This window comes from Typha angustifolia, chromosome 15 (assembly GCF_048772165.1).
Source record: "Typha angustifolia cultivar Huaian chromosome 15, ASM4877216v1, whole genome shotgun sequence".
Classification (NCBI taxonomy): domain Eukaryota; kingdom Viridiplantae; phylum Streptophyta; class Magnoliopsida; order Poales; family Typhaceae; genus Typha; species Typha angustifolia.
The window spans coordinates 11,726,192-11,746,078 of NC_133253.1; the positions used below are offsets into that span (position 1 = coordinate 11,726,192).

At 38.3% G+C, this 19,887-nt stretch overlaps 1 protein-coding gene across 1 annotated transcript; it reads right to left on the reverse strand.

The window, feature by feature from the left end:
* Window positions 1-324: 324 nt before the first annotated feature.
* On the reverse strand, window positions 325-14,922 carry LOC140779461 (small polypeptide DEVIL 19-like). The gene is made up of 2 exons (XM_073124530.1): window positions 14,583-14,922; window positions 325-738 (listed from the first exon to the last, which is right to left on the reverse strand). Exon 2 carries the CDS (start codon window positions 728-730, stop codon window positions 584-586), a length of 147 nt encoding a protein of 48 aa, XP_072980631.1. The 5' UTR covers window positions 731-738; window positions 14,583-14,922; the 3' UTR covers window positions 325-583.
* Between the last annotated feature and the right edge of the window lie 4,965 nt (window positions 14,923-19,887).

Below are 19,887 nucleotides of genomic sequence, written 5' to 3' on the forward strand. Positions count from 1 at the left end.
ATGATTAAAATAGTCATAGGCTTAATTAAATTTGATAGAAAAACTAATCATTTTAAGTATAAAGACTGATATAAGATTTTTTAAAGTGTAGGAGGAAAAGTTGTAAAATATATATTTAACCCTAAAATTTATCAAATAACTAATGCATTTTTTTGACAAGATATTCAATAAAAAGAAAGGTTTCAATGCCACATAAACATAACTAGAGCACTATGCCCATCGTCAATTATAAATTAGAGCATATCCAATATAAATTAGACCAAGGCACATAGAGCAGTAATCTTTGTGTTAGTATAGTAAAGCATGGTCAAAAACACAGAGTAGTAAAAGAAGAAGAATTTAACAACAGTATGTACCATTAGTCTTATAAGAAGCCCAGCCAATCTTGTGCGAACCGAGTAATAAAGACGAAGGGAATAGAGACGAGATGGACTAGAAAGACTTAATGGAAGACAAGGCCACAGTGCAGCCGAAAAAGTTCCACTGGTATCCACGCTCTACTGGAAGACCAACCAAAGCAAGTAAAATTAATATAATTGCAGCTGAATTTTAAAGACTGGCATCTTCTAACTTCCATCTTTAATTATTCATCTCCATGAATATACCAGCAGAGGAGCATTGTGGCGCAGCGGCGCAGGATGTAGATCCTGGCCCGGTGCTCCTTCACCAAGTTTGCGCATCGCCGGGTGAACCCCTTTCCGCTCTTCTTCTGACAAGAAATCGAGTACATCCGGGCCTCTGCCATGATAAAGACGAAAGTGATTTCTATCTGTGCATAGTAGTAATAATCTCTTTCGCTAGTATTTGTTTATATCTTATCGAGCTTAAGAAAAGCTCGGATAGCTCATGGCCTCATGCCTTTGCGAACAAAGTACACAAAGTACGTATATATAGGCGAGAAACGAGTTGCGTGTAAGACAGAGGGGAGGCTAACGTAGTCAGCATTGAGCCGATCGAGGGAAGGGTTGGCTTTCCATGGAAAAGAGGAGCCGCACTCGTCTTTATCGGCGCTGAGAACGTGGGTAGTACGATATTAATTTAAGCGCAAATTGCGCTTTTCTTAAAGGGAGCGAGATAGTATGCTCTTCTTAAAAGTGAGCGATAGCATATAAGATTAAGACCCGTTAGGAAATAGCTTTATTAATTTATAATAAGTTTTATTATTACGTTGTGTTGTAGTAACTAAATAAAACTTAGTTTATTTTCATATATTAATTCATTATTCTTTGTCATCTTATTTTATATACAACTTTTAAATTATTTTTTAATAATAACCCATATTTATTATATTTCTCGTAAATTAGACATCACTTTATTATACATAATAACTAAATTTGAGATTCCTTCTCTCTCTCCTCTCTTTTTCCTCAAAATACAGTTATGCCATATAAATATATTATGATATTCATACTGCAATGTCGTACAAATAACAAGTGCGCACTACCTCGCACTGTCATGTACTACCACATCTCATATTGTCACATAATGCATAGCCACACACTATTGTGCACTGTTATCATGCACTACATAACTATATATTCGTATATTCATGCATTACATGATTATATTTTTGCATTATGATGCATTATATGATTATACAACTGTTCTCATGCACTAAATAGCTATATGTCTGTTATGTATTATGTGGTTATATGTCTCCCCTATTATGCAATACATGTATATATTTCTGCAACTATCATACATTTGTGAGTCCGCATTTATCCTAATGCAGATATATGAAGCATTTTGAGTTTACATTTATAATAAAAAGTAGAGAAATTTGTATATAACACCCTACCTTATAACGTAATTATAGTTTACGCCCTATATTTTCACTATTTACAAATTGAGCCCTTTGATTTAGCAAATATGTGCAGAAAACATCCTAGGTTAGATTTGAACTAATACCGTCAGAATATTCTATTAAGTAGAGATATTTTATTTTTAAAATTATGAAAATGCCCTTAGTATGACTTGGTTGAGGGTATTTTTGTAATTTTTTTAGTTCAGTTAATTTAACTCAGAGATTTGGTTAGGTTTAACTAACTGATTTAATGGTAGGATATTTTTTGCACATATTCGCTAAATTATAGGGTTCAATTTGTAAATAATGAAAATGAAAATATAAAATGTAAACCATAATTTTATTAAAAGACAGAGTGTTATATGCAAATTTTTCTAATAAATATTATAAAATTTTAGAACAATATATATTATTACTACTACTTTACATTTGGTTAAAAATATTTTTGTCATTTGGTACGAAACATCACTAATTTTCAATACAAATTTACTATCCTCTAATATTTTAATATCAATTATATATTACATCAAATATAATAATTATTTTTTATACTAATATTAAACTAAATATTAGAATAGCTTATATTCATATTAGCTCTATTCTTTTAATAATAAAAGTTTAAATACTTATGCTAAAATATGCCTTATTAGACGTCCTAAAAGAGGGAGTGAAAGCTTGAGAACTGAAGTTTGCTCATGCCATACAAGGCAGGAAAGGTGGGGGACAGGGTGTCGGCAGTTGACAACTGAAAGTTTGGCCCACAAAGGAAAGGGTGGTGAAATCCATCTGGGATTTACTCGAAGTAAACTTTATATATTTTATAGCAACGATAGTTACAAAAAAGCTCTTAAATGCATTACGGGAAATGTAGAAATTATTTTTTAACTTTTACGCCTGTTCAGGGCCTAGTAGTATTCACACACCTCACGAAGAAAAAGAACGCGACAGTTAAACCTCCAAAACAAATTTGTTTTGACAGACACTGAAAATTACCATTATAGCCCCACCAACCTAGAATTAAAAATCAATCCTCATCTTTTTAATCATGAATAATGGAGTTCCCATTTTGCCTTTGCTTTGGTGGGGGAGATGATTTCTATGTGCTCACGCCCTCCTATTCCCTTCCCCATCTGACATAAAAACCCACTAGTTGAAAGGTAAGACTGAGCAATTCTCTGTACAAGAGAGAGCAATGGAAAATATGGATCCAAGTCCTCTGATCCCAACTCTATTAGAGCAAAACATTAGCAGCAAGATTGTACTTTGAATGAAAAATCATGATCCTTTAGTATTCATGCTTTTGATCCTAAGTAGTATAAAAGCTCGATCAAATAAGTTCTCCATGACCTATTTCCGAAAAGAAAATCTATTACTTGTACTCCAAAATTCAAATGGTGAAGCACGATAAATTCCTGAAGAGATACTACTCAAACTTCAAGCATCCTATTCCCAAAAGACCCGGCATCATAAATGGGATGGCTTTCTTATTATCTACTTCAGAACAAAGTTTTTAATAGTTTAACTCCATCCCCTTCTCTAAGAATCTAACCCCTGACCTCCTTCTGCCGGAAAGGAGCTTTATTTTTCATCCAAGAGATCTATCATACAAATAAGCTATAATAATATTGCTAATTAAGAAAGAAATGTAATTTAACAAAATCAAACACCAAAATGAGCTAGGACACTAAATCTATGCGGAGAACCCTTCCAAAAGAAAAAATCATGGGGCATTCTATTATAAAGAGAATCACGGCAGCCCTACCGGCTAGCTGAGATGGTTGGCACTATAGCAGCAACTCCTAGAACAGCTGCTAGAAATTCAGGGTCAAGAGCTCCACTCTGATCCTAAGCTGACGTGAAAGGGAACCATAGAGCCCCTGTCCAAACTCTCACACCTACCCAGGTGGAGGAGTGAAGGGCAAAAGACCTATGCTTCTGCTGCTACAAACGTTTTGCACCCAGTCATCGGTGTGCGAAAGCGATAGGGAGCATCATGTTGATTGATAAGCAAGATGATCTAGAAGAGGAATTGGCTGAGGAAGAGATTGCTAAAGAGCCTCTTGAGGAGGTCTTAGAGATGCTCAAAGAGAAGGATGTGCAAGCTGAAATCTCAATGCATGCCTACTCTAGGATTGTTGCACTGAAGACTCTTCGGGTAGACAAATTGGTCAAAAAACATTATGTGCACATCTTTATTAATTCAGGAAGCACGCATAACTTCATAGATGAGCACTTGCCGAAAAGGATTGGGTTGGAAGTTGAACCAACCAATGCATTTGATATAGCAATTAGCGACAGAACAAAGTTGAGAGTTGACAATTTGTCGCCAAGTGGAAATTTGGGTCCAAGGACATGAATTGATTATTGATTTGTATCATTTTGCTTTGCGAGATGCTGATCTTGTCCTAGGTACTCAGTAGTTACAAAGCCTAAGACCAGTGGCGTTCAACTTTCGTGACATGTGGATAACATTTCGACGAAATAGCAAGGTGGTGCGCTTAAACGAGGTGAAAATGCAATCTAGCGCTACCTTGCAACCCATGGCATGGCTACCGGGGCTAAGGGAATTGGCCTATCTTTTTTAGATGTTCGCAGCAGTAATTAAGCCTCCCTTAAGCTTAGGTAAACCTCAAGAATTGTTGCAATTATTATCTAAATTTTCTTTGTTGTTTGAAGAGCCACAAGGACTGCATCATGCAAAAATTCATATTATAAGATAGCTATTGTATCGGAGGCTAAGCCAGCTAATGTGTCTCCATATCAATATCCTCACGTCCAAAAGGAAGAGATAATAAATTTGGTAGCTGAGATACTTGGACAAAGAAACCGGTTTTGCTGGTTCGCAAGAAGGATGGTTTGTGGCATTTTTGTGTTGACTACCATGCACTCAACGCCATAACCGATAAAGACTGGTACCCAATATCGGTGATAGAAGAGTTGTTGAATGAGTTGGCTAGGGTTTCTTAGTTTAGAAAATTGGACCTTAGAGCTAAATATCATCAAATCTGAGTTCACCTCGACGACATGCACAAGACTGTTTTTCGAAATCATGATGGTCATTATGAGTTTCAAGTCATGCCCTTAGGATTGACCAACACTCCAGCAATATTTTGAAGCCTAATGAACAACATATTTAAGCCACTCTTGCGTCGATACGTGCTGGTATTTTTTTATGATATTTTGGTATATAGTAGAAGTTTTGAAGATCATTTGAAACATATACATGAAGTGCTAAAATTGCTTGAAGTAAATTCCTTGAAAGTCAAGATGTTTATATGTTTGTAGTGTGAGAGAGAGATGGAATTTTTGAGGCATGTCATTTTAGTAGAAGGCGTAGCGGCCGATCCAAGCAAGGTGATGAGCATGACCGATTGGCCGATTCGGAGGATGGTGCGTGAGCTACGTTGGTTTCTTGGGTTGACTAACTACTATCGTCAATTTATTATTGGATATGGCAAGATTGCAACAACTCTTACTATCCTTTTGAGGAAGGATTCCTTTGTGTGGAGTGACAAGGCAACGACGGCCTTTAAAGAATTAAAGTTTGCTATGATTTCAGCCCTAGTTTTAGCATCGTCGGATTTTTAAGAGAGTCTGTTGTTGAACATGACACCTCCGAAGTGGGAACAGATGCTGGGGTTAGGTTCCTTTATTTAATCATCCATTGTATAATTGAGAATTATATTTTAGCCTTAGTCCATCTTAGGAGTAAGAGTAAGATGATAAAATTTCGGTTAGCTCTAGTCACATCTTAGAGATATTGAGCTCAATAGGTTGAATCTATTTATCTTATCTATATTTATAGTTTAATGAGAGGCCTAGTAGTTTAGAAATTATTTAGTTAGCTGAATTCATATCTACGTAGTTTCTAAGAGAATATTCATCAGATATTAATATAAAATTCAAAATTAGAAACCACTTGGATAAGATCGACAATATCATGATCTATAACTTTTATATTCAAAGTTGATCCAAGTTTAGACTCTATCTGCTGTAGAACGAAGAGCAAACCTAACGCCAAGTTTGTTTCCTATTGTTGGATGAGTTTTATTTGTATTTGGTCTCTTTAGGGTCTTTATGATATGGGTTAGTATATAAATGTGTCTAGGCAACCCCTTTTAATTAAGCATTTGATTTAAGTCTATCTCCCCATGCTTTATCTTCTTCCAACCCTCTAAAGACTCTTTCTCCCTCAATTCTTTCATCTCTTTTCTTAGATCTCTATGTCCGATTGTTCTCAATCTTTGAGGTCAACCCACTTCTCCATCTTCATCTTTTCTCCCTCAACAACACCCACAAGTATCCCATAACATCCATTAACCTATATTTGCAATTTTGCCCTAAACTACTGCGTAATATTTACCTAGGGTTATCAATTATCAAACAACGTCCTTTGGCCAAACCACCACCAACAATGTGTTCCTCTTATTTTTATCATTGATCTAGCCTACTCACATGCCCAATTTTGCCAACTAAAATCATATTTGATGAGCTACTCTAATAGATACACCATAAACTCAAGATTTGACATTTTGATGATTTGGACCCAAATCGATTCGTATCAAATTGGTATCAAAGCCAGCATTCATTGGCACGCTTTCACACATGGCAAACACAAGATCCATGGCTGCTAGGAGGAGAGAAGAAGAGATCGGGAGGGAAGCAAATCATGGTCGCAACCAAGGCCCGTGCATCCACTCCTCCACTCACAGATGATCAAAGCCCAAAGAAAGCTTCACCAGCAATTCCTTCCGGTCTTCTAATCGTGAACAATGCTGGCCCTCCTCATTCAAGCCCTCATCACCATCATTATGTACAAAGAATACCACTGTATTGAGGAGGATAAGTGAGAAGATAGAAAGCATGAAGAGATTGACACTGGAAACTACCAACCGCCAAACTACTACAGCTAGGGCAAAACACCATCAAGAAGTTAACCTATATTGCCCACACCTTTGAAGCATGGACCTGAATATGTGGTGCCCCTAGATCTGCGATAATAGATCCTATGCATCGACCGCCACCAATCGGACGCCAACTGATAGCCAATCTAGATGAGTGGGCTGATTTGGATCAAGACGACTACTTCCCCACCAATCTAGATTGAAGAAGACCTCATCAGAGGTATGAACAACATGCTATTAGAGGTGGTTTGGGTTTGGACCCAAATCGTGAAAATGTGATTCGAGGGCGATCCACGCGAGTAGACTTTCCAAGGTTGAAAAACAGCGACCTGACGAAGTGGGCCGACAAGGACAAGTAATACTTCGCATGGCAAGGTACTCCTAATTATCAAAAGGTTCTACTTGCATCCATACACCTTGACGAAACAGCCCTCCACTAGTTTCGAACGGCAAATGCATCACACAAGATCAATACTTGGAAAGATTTCAACAAAGAAATCTACTGACATTTTGGCACTTTTTACTATGAGGACTACCATGCATTGCTGACCAAAACCATCTAGAAAACAATGGATGATGCCTACAAGGATGAGTAAGAAAGAATTAGTAGACAATGCGTGCCTCCATGGATAGATTTGCAACTTAAGTCCACATTCATCTTAGGATTGCGGCGAGATATACGAGTTGAGAGCACTGTGTCCTATCAATTTGAAGCAAGCATCTCTCTTGATGGAGAAGCATACGGAGTTGAGGACCATCTCAAGGCCTAACTAGACTAGTAGAGATGGTAGATTGGGGGCTCGGCCATCACAAATACCCGACGATGGTAAATCAAGCCGCAATGGCCCCAATTGTACCAATGGAAATGCTTCAAGTGTCCAATGATGTGAGGACTACTGGTAGGACCCCTGGGCACTTGAGGTTCAGACCAATGAGCGATTGCGACAACTACGGTCCCCTTTAAACTAGGTTTTTCAAAAATACAATGCTCCCACACCTACTCAAGTGGAGGAGCAAAGGGCCAAAGGTTTATATTTTAGATGTAACGAGAAGTTCACACCTAGTCATCGATGTGCAAAAATGACGGGTACCATTATGTTGATAGACGGGCTCGATGGTGCTGAAGATGAATTGTTCGAGGATGTTCTCGAGTATGATACCATAGATGTTGTGCATCATCAAGAGGCCGAGGAGTTAGAAGTCAAAGAGATGAAGACAGAGATATGACTATATGCCTATTCCGATGCTACTAAGACAGACGCTTTGAGTAGACGGTCTCATCAGGAAGACCGCTGTGTGGATCCTCATTAACACGGGGAGTACGCACAACTTCCTATATGAGCATATAATTTAGAAGTTAGGCTTAGTAACCAACCCTAGTGAGGGCTTTGACATTGCTATTAGGGATGGAACGAAGCTTAAGGCAGAAGGTGTTAGCATCGGAGTGCAATTATGGATGCTAGGGCACTAATTCACATTAGATTTGTACCATATAGCCTTGAGATGAGCAGACATCATCCTCAAAACATAATAGCTTTGATTTCGGTGACTTATGGCTTACATTCAGGTCCAATGGGCGTAGGGCGCAATTGGATGTCACTCGGCCCTTGTATTGAGCTAGTTTGTAGTGGATGATGGGTCTACCGGGCCTCAAAGACCTCTATTATTTGATGCAGCTAGTTCCAATGGAGACGGAGATGAATGAAGGTTTAGGTATACCTAATGATATTGCTAAAATACTATAGGACTTTGCTGACCTATTCAACGAACTAAAGGGACTACCCTCGGTGCGTGACACTGATCATCGCATAGAGATAGTTTCGAGAGTTGGGCCAGAAAACAATCTGACCTTACATATACCCACATGTACAAAAAGAGGAGATATAAAGGCTGGTAGTGAAGATGCTTGACCAAGGAGTTATCCAACCGAGTAGGAGTGTGCATTCTTCACCCGTCCTACTCGTGAGGAAGAAAACTAGCACTTCAAGATTTTATGTCGACTACCGAGCGCTCAATGCCATTACTGTTAAGGATCGATACCCAATACCGGTGATTAAGGAGCTGCTAAATAAGTTGGCAAGAGCAGCCTATTTTAGCATGTTAGATTTGAGAGCCAGTTACCACCAAATCCGAGTACACTTGGCGGATGTTCACAAAACGGCATTCCAGACTCATGATAGCCATTACAAGTTTTGGGTGATGTCATTTGGCCTCGCGAATGCACCACTGACATTCCAAGGCCTCAGGAATGACATCTTCAGCCACTATTTCAATGGTACATTTTGGTTTTTTTCGATGACATACTTGTATCTAGTTGATCATGGTAGGTTCACTTAAAATAGTTGAAAGAGGTGCTGAAATTGTTGGAGAAAAACGACTTGAAAGTAAAGTTGTCCAAATGTTTATGGGGAGAGACTCAAGTAGAGTATCTAGGATATATCATATAGATCAGCAGGTAGAGTTTCAGTGAAACATAGAAAGGTACCATGCATGGTGGCTTGGCCACAATCAAAGAACCCCCGCGAGTTGCGTAATTTTCTCGGTTGACAGGATATTATCGTCGGTCCTTTGCAAACTATGGCAAGATCGCTACCCCTCTTACAGCATTGTTGAGGAAGAATGGATTCACATGGATGAACAAAGCCTTGGTAGCATTCAAAGACTTAAAGGAAATGATGGTCTTAGCCCCTGTTTTAGCTCTACTTGATTTCACCAAACAATTTATGGTAGAACATGATGCATCAGGGACGAAAATTAGAGTAGTGCCATCCAATTGAGGACCCCAATCATAAGTCTATAACCCTATCTCTACATCATCACATGTAGTGGAATAAGGAGCACACAGCTCAAAAGACACCCTAACCCTACGCCATCGAGTATAGGTCTAATATCCCAGTGTCACATATGTTAGTTCTTTTATCTATATTGTCATGTCATATTCATCATAATCATAGCACAAATGATTCTATAATACATAAATCATACAATCAAAAATGTAGTAACCACATATGAATACTATGCACTCCATAATATATCTGTATTATTATAATATTCACCACATCATGCTAAAGTTTACATTATCCCTTGATTAAGAAAGATTCACTTGCTTGGAAAGTTTATCCAGACCACAATAAGCTCTCTCTTCAAATGTTGATCTCCTTCTGTGTCTCATGATCCTCCCTATAGGACCATATGGTAATGGATCTGCTAAGCGATGAAATAATTGAGCATAAGTGAACATAGCTACCAAGACCCGACTAACTATTTAGGCTATGCATTATTGTAGTCAATTTGGGGAAGTTTAGATTCCTAATATTAAATGTCCACTAATAATTTTATACTAATGGTAATCTAAATTGTTATGAAACATTGGTGCTCTTAATATAACATCTATATTAGGTCATTATTCTATTAATTTAATTTAGTTAAGTACAGTTACGAAAAGTTGTGAAGGATACCAAATTTCTATAACCATAAATAGTTATGATCATTTTCATAAGCAATAGTTTAACATTTATATTGTTATGGCTCGATCTTAGTTACCCGACCAAGTTTAGGTGCACAAAAATAGTTTGGGTAGTCAAAGAAAAATATTCGTCAAATATTCTCCCATAGCTAGAAAATTATAAAACTAGATGGTTTCGTTCCGTATCTTCCTAGTCTAGGTTTTTAAAATTTATGGCCTTTGCAGATTAAGACTAGGCCTAATACAAGTTTTCTCGCCGAGTGCGTTCAAACGACCTCACGGGTCATTCGAATGACCAAAACAATGTCTCTATATGTGCGAACACGATGTAGGCATTCAAATAAGGCATTTGAATGCTCTTTCCTTACGTTTGAACACATCGACTAGACAAGCTTATTCATCAAAATATCCTTAGTTTTGCTTACACTCCATATTATATATTAGAGGCTAACCAATTACCCAAACCACAATAAATCCAATATTAAATCGACTCGGCTAACATAAGATGGAAATAACTTAAACTAAGTGTTGAAATTAATTATCTATCTAGATAAGTGACTCAAGCCATGAGCCTAATGTCCACGAGGTGGTCTAGTCTAACCCGGATCACAACAATCCACCATGATTCCGCTCACTTTGTCCTCAAAGTAATGGGTGGATGAGTTGCTTTTTCAATTTTGCTTAACTCAGTTCGGGCTGATCGGTCCAAATCAGCATCACTGGTTTAACTTGAGTCATTTGCATCCCCTTGAAGTTGAGCTCAATCACCCTTGATCCATCATAGCAAGCTACCTTAAGCTTTGATTTATTGGGACGAATTCGACTTAACTCACCGTAATGTCGCGCTCACCATAGTCTCGAGTATAGCTACCGAAGGCCGAGACAAATCCAAAGTGTCTCCCTCATCCCAAGGAGGTTTTGACAGCCCAAACATCTACAATAAACCTTCATGACACCCAATTTGGGGCAGCCCAACCATCAATTGGAAATTAGCGCCCGTACTTTGCCGAATCTCATTCCACCGCACATGTTGCCCTTTAAACTTGAATTCTAGCCATATATCCTTGAAGTCAAATGTAATGGGACCCAAGCCGCCAATACGTACCTAACACAACATCCACTCCCCAAAGAGCCAATGGGTGAAGATCTAATTCCAAGGCATGTTCTTGGACCTTCAAGTTTACGCGTCAACACATGCTATTTGATCGAAGGGTCGTGCCATCTCTAATCATCACATCGAAGACTAAGATTGGCTCCGATGTCAAGCCCATCCTCTGGACTACCCACTCATCCACAAAGTTATGGGGCTTCTAGTGTCGATGAGTATCCGTACGACATAGCCTTTAACGATGCCATCAACTTAGAGAGTAGTCATTGTGGCAGATCCAGCATAAGTATGGAATGAGATTTTGGTTTGGACTTCCTTGCTGCTTTTCAGAAGTCTGAACAGTAGTCTCTTCATCTAAAATCTCCTTCTCTGGTTTAGCAACATCATCTACATCCACGTCATCTAACACACTCACCATTGTCATTAGTCGAGCACATTTGTGTCCTGGCTTGTTGTTACATCACAATAGAAACAAAACCCTTTTGCTCTTCTATCTTCCACTTGGGCTTATATAAGTCATTGAATAGGGACTCTAGGAGGCCCCTAACCTCTGGAATTGACTATAGAAGGAGGCGAGTACCCATTGTACACGATAGGCCAATCGGCACAACGGGTGCGGCTACGAGCTATCAGTGTGCATCCTTTGCCTTCAGTTTTGTTCAGCTACTCCTTGATGTGTTTGAGAGCTCTCTCGGCTTCTCCATCACTTGGGTAGTAGAGAAAGCTTCAAGAAGGGTAACTGGTCTGACTGCTTTCACCTCACCTTGGTTGTCCTACCGAAGGTCGCTAACGAACTTGCTCTTGAGTTGGGAATCTGTCTAGCCCCATACTCTATTACTCACATGTTCAAACTCCTTTTGGTGCGCCATCACTGTAGTCTTTTGGGTCATCTTGGTGAGGGTGGCTTGGAAGTCCTCATATCTGAAAGGTCCAAACCGAATGCAAATAGCATCGATGATTCTTCCCGCATCTAGTCGGGCTAAGCTCTGTTCGTCGCTTAGTACCAAGGGATGGCAATCTCTTTGAGGTGGAATGATGCCAATAACATCTTTTGTGCATTAGGTGTTTGCTGATACTTGAAAAATTGTTCCGCTCAATAGACCTAATCGAGTAGATCCCTTTCGTTAAATTATGGGAAGTTGAGGTGAACGATCATTACATGGACACCTTCTTCTTCTTCTTCTTCTTCTTCTTCATGTTTGTTGGGTCTCCTTTCTCTTGGATTCATTCTAGCAACCCTAGGATGATATCAAGGGGTAGTTGGTTTGATATAGTCTACTCATTCATCATCATCTTCATGGCGAGATGGAGCCAGTGCTCGTTTGCGGTGAAAAATCAGAGTTAGTTCCAAGAAGCCCTCATAGTCTTCCTCAAGTCTAGCACAAAGTGTTGGAGGTAGTGCCTTTTGACGAAGGGGTGGTTCCATCGATGGTGCAAGTAAGGAGCTTAGTTGCCATCATGTTCCTTGGTGTGCCCAAGAGGATCTGAGTCATCACTTCCACCAACACTTGCATGGCTCACTGCATCTCCATCATTTCTGCGAACATCTTGATCAGATCTAAGTTGACGGAAGAATTCAAGGGAGAAGTCCCGACCGATGAGCTGGATTTCGTCTCAGATCTGACCACATCTGTGGCCTCTCCTTCGATAGAGGTGCCTTCATTAAGTCTCGATATTATGGATTTTATTGTTGGCATGGTGTTCAAGGAACAGTGGCTCTAATACCGCTTGTTATTGTCTGATCAAGTTTAGATGCAGAAAAGCAGTCTGTGTAGTTGGAGAAAAATATTCATCAAATATTCTCTCGTAGCTATAAAATTATGAAACTAGATGGGTTTGTTCCATATCTTTCTGATCCACATCTTTGGTATTTCCACCCTTCACAGATTTGGATTGTAGCTAAGGAGAAAATAGGCAGAGTTACAGTGGAAGTGAAGATGACGGGTAGTGGTAATGAAGGTGGTGATAGAGTGGACGTGGGTTATAGGTAGGGTTTGCACGAGGTGCTGTCAGATGAAGGAAGAAGGGGGAGAAGGTGGTCTGTATCCCAAGAAGGAGGGAGGGTCCAATAGTCGATAGAGGCTAAGGGTAACCGGCATCAAGATAGCACATGGCTAGGGTTTGAGTGAGGAGGGAGAAGATTCAGAATAGGGGAAGAAGAAAAGTTAACTCAATATTCATCGGTAATTCCATAATGAGGTTGTGTTCCACATATTTAAAGGCTAGTCTATCTACCAAACAATTGAAGAAACTATGCCTAATATAAACTTTCTCGTCGGCTGCACCCGAACGACCTTGCGAGTCATTCAAACAGCCAAAACAGTGTCTCTATATGTACGAACGTGATGCAAGTGTTTGAATGACATATTCGAATACCCATTCCTTGGGTTCGAATGCACCAACTAGAAAAGCTTATTCATTAAAATATTCTTAATTTAGGTTGCACTCCACAATATATATTGGAGGCTAACCAATTACCCAAACCACAATAAGTCCAATATTGAATCAACTAGACTAGCATAAGTTGAAAATAACTTAAATTAAGTGCTGAAATTAACTATCTATATAGGTAAGTGACTCAAGTCATGAGCCAAATGTCCACGAGATGGTCCGATCTGACTCAGATCACATCATATATTAATTAAAGTGCCTCTGCAATGGTTTTGAAAATAATATAACCTACAAATTCGTAGTAATCAAAATTACTATTCTACCTTACTGCATTATTTGCTAAATAAGGAGTTATAAAAAATGGAAAGATAGACAAGTGTTTAGTGGTTATGGACAAGACTACAAGTTAGATAAAACCTATGGGCCCACCAAAATAAAATAAAGTGGGATATTAGCCCACCACTCAAGACTTCTTCTTCGCAAAGAAGAACCGAGAGGGAAAGTAATAGAAAATTGGCCAAAGAAGACTTGCTGTGATAGGGAAGAAAGCTTCACCACCTCACACAAGAGGAAAAGGCCTGGGAAACATTCCAAGAGATAGAAGGAGGTGAAGGAAGTGCACCAAGGATATAAGGTCGCCAATTGAAGTGGCTAGTGATTATAGGCATCATCTCCATAGCTGACAACAACGTTGAGAACTCATATGGAGCAACCAGACCACGAGGGGCTTGTGAAGGACACTAATAGACCGAACTTCTCATAATGAAGCTCCCTAGACAAGCACAGCACCTTACCAAGGTCATCGGCTGACAAATCTTTCCGATGAAGATAAAATACAAAAAGATAAAGAATTATGACTAAATAAATAACTAGAATGAAATTTACTTAGAGGGAAGATAGAAGACTCACCGGTGGTTAAGGTGGATTAGTTGGATTTCTCTGGTGATGCTCCGATGATGAACACAGCATGTCGAATACTTTAGCTAAGAAGCAAAACTAAAAACAAAGGAGGTTGGGGAAGAAAGTAAAAAAATGGAAACAAAATAAAATAAAAGAAGAAATTTGAGGGGGTTTTAAAGAGGTGAAAACTTAGAGGAGATGGATGATCCCTAGGTTGCAGTGAGAACGACATCGTCGTGCCCTCTCGAATTATGTAAATGAGAGAGGGAGAAGATGAACAGTCGTGCATATGCCTTGTGTGCCTCTTCTTCCTTAACTTTATTTTTTGGGTGTTGCAACCGACAAGATTGGTCCCTGCTAGACCAGATCCTGAGGTTGAGGACACTCCTCTAGTCTACGATGATGGTCATGGTCGAGTACGTCGATTTGGTTGAGTGGGGCCCGATGGAGGTGCCACAAAAGTTGAACCCATTACTGGTTCATCCATTGTTGTGGGTGGATCTGGTTTGCTGGCAGTGCTTATTTTTGTTAACATACTGATTGGTTTACGGAACGATTCTTTTAAGAACTGAATTTATAGTAGAAAACAGTCTAAACAATCGAGGGATAATATTCACCAAATATTATCTCATAGTTAGAAAATTATGAAACCAAGTTAGATCGATCCGTAACTCCTTGACCTACGTTTTTTGTATTTACGCACTTTGCAGCTTCAAAATGCAACTAGGACGAAATTATAATATAGTGCGGATGATGGTGGTAGTGACAGGTGGAGTGGATGATAGGGTTATGGATGATAATGGAGATAAGGATGGATGGTTGATGTAGTTTAAGGGATAAAAACGAAGAGGAAGAAGTGGTCAAGATCCCAAGAAAGAGGGAGGACTCGATAAACGAGGGAGATTAGAAGTTATGAGAGACCTTGCCAACAGTAGAGGTGGTTGGTTAGTGAAGAAATGGGAGGGAGATTATGGTAGAGAGAGTAGAGAGAGGATAGAGGAGGCAAGAAACCAATATTCATTAAGCAAAATGATTTTGGTTGCCATCCACACCTTTATAGAGGCTAGCTAATAAGCCAAAATAATAATTATTAACCCTAATTTTAATGGATTCCTACCGATCGCATTCGAACGCACAAAAGACGTTCTCTATCGATGCAAACCTGATGTAGGCGTTCGAACGCACATTTCGCGTTCTCTATTTTTGCGGTGTATCACATGCCACTCTGGTGGTTCATCCGGAGGGTGGTAGGGTCTGGTGTATGTCTAAGAAAGCGATAATTTATGCCTGCAAGGGTTCCTTGCATCCCAGCCATTGTTTACGCAATGAAAGTCATGGTTTGCGATAGATTGACAAGGTCCTCCATAGGATATCAGAGACGCGAGCAGATGGCAATCTAGATAGTGTCATCTAGTCCATCTCCATGGCTTGCTCCGTTGCTTGAGATGTTTAATCTGCTTGTTTTGTTTCCCTCGATCTAGTTGTCGTCATGATAGTTTGAAGAACGTTGGCTCTGATACCAAATTGATACGAACGGGCTTGACTTGATTCTAATTAGATCTAGACAGAATTAAGCATATAACTTGTAAGGACATTTTGAATTATCTAATCATTGAATCCTCTTGAAATATTGAGCTTTCCAACAAAGCCAAAGCCTATGTGTTTGGACTGTTAGATCTAGAGTTATCAACTAAATAGTAGACGAAGGTCTAAATAAATTCTACATAATTCGGGAGGAAGAGAAGATGAAGAAGAAGAGGTCGAACCTTAGGGACAAGGGTGCTACAGTGGATAAGAGAGATTATGAGCTGGATGAGACCTTACCAACAGAGGAGGTGGATGAGACCTTACCAACAGAGGAGGTGGTGTTGGTTGGTGAAGAATGAGGTGGGGGAAGTTATAGCCGTCGGCTAAAATGAGATGGGAGATACAGGCTACCAAGCTTCACCTAAATACTTCATAGTTGATTGATTCCTTAAATTAGTGCTGCACTCCACATATATAGAGTGGTTAGTCCTAAATTGACTCAAATTATGATTTATCTTAAAGAGCTTACAGTAAAGATAACAAGACTTAGAGATAAATATGACTTAGCTAAATTAATTTTTCTTAGTTTCCTCAAAATATTTCTTTCTTTTTCCATAGATAGAGTGTGAATCTAAAAGTACTTTGAATATGAAAGTTATAAATCATTGCATTACCGATCTATCCAAAAAGTTTTATGATATTTAGATTTTAAATAAATATCTTCAAAATATTTTTTTAACTGTATAGAAGTTAACTGAAATTAATTGAACTCAGCTAATAAACTCTAACCTACTTAAATTTAAACTAAACCATATAAGCAAAGTAAATAAGATAAATAGATTCAATCTATCCAACCCGATGTCTCTTTGATATTATCCAAGCTAACCTGATTCGCATAAGATAATTTTCTACTGCCTAGCCATCTGAGTGCTTACTAGCCATACCAGTGTCGGGTGAATTTTGTAATGTCAATACGCTTGTTAAAAGAATAAATTTTAATTTGGTGAATCTCATTACGCATCTTGCAGCTTCAGCAAACCAAAATTAGCCAAACATTTACGGCTATACTTCCTTTTAATGCTTTACGGAGAAGATAAATCTTCTACGCAGGACACCATTGACAGAGCCCTCGAAGACCACAAAACCAGGAAACCAGCACCAGGTTTTGCTTGTCTATGGTCGCTGGCTTTGTTGACAAACATTGCATTTGATCCACCTTAGCCAATTTCTGAACTTGGAGACCTTGGAAGGGAGTAAACAAAATGATCCCTCTCAATCCACTTTCATTAGGCCAAAGACTAGGATCATGAGATGGCGAATTATCCAACTCCAATCACAATTTAAAATATCTGATTAAATTATATCGAGATTCTGATACCTTTTACTAAAAGCTAGATGCCGGTCAAAGGTAGATAGCCCTGTCTCTTGGGATATAGTGCAGAGGTACTAAGATTTTTGTACGGGTGTGTTTAAGGGTGTAAACGACGCCTTAGCGAGCAGGTGGTGTTTAGGGGTGTAACGCCCAGCTCAAAATTAATTTTAAACCTAAGATTTTGTTTAACCTCAGTTTAGTTTAAGTCAAGCCGAGCTAGAGTCAAGCATATCTTCAAGTCAAGCTAATCTAAGCTAGGCCGATTTTGAGCCAACCTCAAGTCTAAAACTAAGTTAATTTTAAGCCAAGCTCAAGTCTAAAATTAAGCCATTTTCAAGCTGAGCCAAACCATGCATATTTGTCAAGCTGAGCCTACTGCGGCTGTCTTTGGATTAATGATCTAATGGTTGTGAGTATACTAGAAATAATATATATATAATTAATAAATATTTTTTTTAACCAAGCCTAAGCAAGTTTGTTTCGGCTCAAAGCTCACCTTGAAATTCAATTCAAGCCCAAAAATTTGTTTAGGCTTGGCTCAGCTCAAGCCGAGCCAAGCCTAAGCCACGCATTTATTCCACGCCCTAGGTGTGTTGGTTGCTCCAACGTGGGAAAAGTAAAGTAATCTCGATAATTAGCAGCTTCAAGGAAATTTCTAATAATACTTTGTTACTTCTTAATATTTGATGAGAGAGTGTAAAATTAAAATTGAGTAATTTAGTTTTTATTGTTTTGTTGAGAAAAAATTGAAAAATAAAAGTTAGATAAAAAGATTTTTACTCCTCCAAAGTTCATTTATTTGTATGCTTTTAAATTTTAAAAGTCATAATTTTTGTATATATATATATATTATGTTAATTTTTAATATAAATAAATTAAAATATTGAGATTTTTATAAATCACACCCTACATCTTACCTATTTCACATCCTGTCTTTGAGTATTTTGTAACCCAACTCCTCATTTTCTCTTATAATTCATATTTAACATCCAGTGTTAACTTAGACGATACTAGAAAAATAATATTATGTTATAATATACAAAATAATTTATAAATACCTAAATTACCACTATCTTATTCATTATCCTTTTCTCTTCCTAAAGAAAAAGAAGAAAAAGAGGAGGAGGGAGGAGGGATAAGGGGGGCGGGAGGGGGAAAGATAAATTAAAAAAGAAAGGTGGTGGCGGCGATGACAAGGATGGAGGAGGTAAGTGGGAAAGATGGTGGAGGGATATATAAAATGAGAGAGAATGGTAAGGATATTTTAATATTTTGATCGACATAGTTAGTCAAAATAACGTCAAAGTGTTAAATGAGAATTATAGAAAAAAAATGAGGGGTTAGATTACAAAATTCTCAAAGATGAGGAAAGGTGGTGGCGGCGATGACAACGACGACAACGATGGAGGAGGTAGGTGGGGAAGATAGTGGAGGAATATATAAAATGAGAGAGAATGGTAAGGATATTTTAGTATTTTGGTCAGCATAGTTAGTCAAAATGACGTTAAGTGTTAAATGAGAATTATATACCTTTATATTTCTTTAGTTAAATTGATGAAATTTTAATGATTAGTTACTTTGAAAGGTATTATGAAAAATAATGTTATGTAAAAAAAGTGTTTTAAAGGAGATAAAGATAAATATTAATTTTATAGGAATATATACATACATTATAAATTTTAGAAAATTGTATGCGTGCAGTAAAAAATTTAAAAATAAATAATGTATGCTTTACATGTGATACGGATTTGGCAAAAATTACGGAAGTCAAACTATTGTCCCTAGCTAAGATAAGTTATAAAGGTGGATCGACGATGATAGGTGGTGGTGAAGGTGTTGGCGATGGTATGGGTGATGATGAATTTGATAATGGAGTGGGTGTATCCGGGGTTTAGAGGGAAAGATGAGGGAAGAGTGGTGGGCCTTAAGGGACTAGAGTGGTAGGACAATCGAAGAAGAGAGGATGGCGATGACTTTTAAGAGAACAAGAGACGAGAGATAAAAGAAGAAGAAAAACTAAATATTCATCAATGACCTAAACTAGATTGCTCTCCATATATTTAGAGGCTAGAAACTCAATAAACATTCAAAATAAGCCTAATTGAAATGGCATAGGCATCATGCATTCGAACAGTTCAGAGAGGCATTCGAACCTATTGACGAGACTTGTTCTTGGTTTTGGAAATTCTAATGCCTCGCTAGGCCATTTGAATGCACTAAAAAATGATGCTCTTGGCCTGTACTGTCGTATAAACAGCCCAAAGGGCATTTGAATGCTCGAGCCCAAGGCAAGGTATTCCTCCAAAATGGTTATGATAAACAAATTCAACTTAGGAAACTCAATGTATCCCATGAGATGATTTGATCATAATCATATCCTGACATCCGCTAATGGTATTAACATTCATCCAGTCT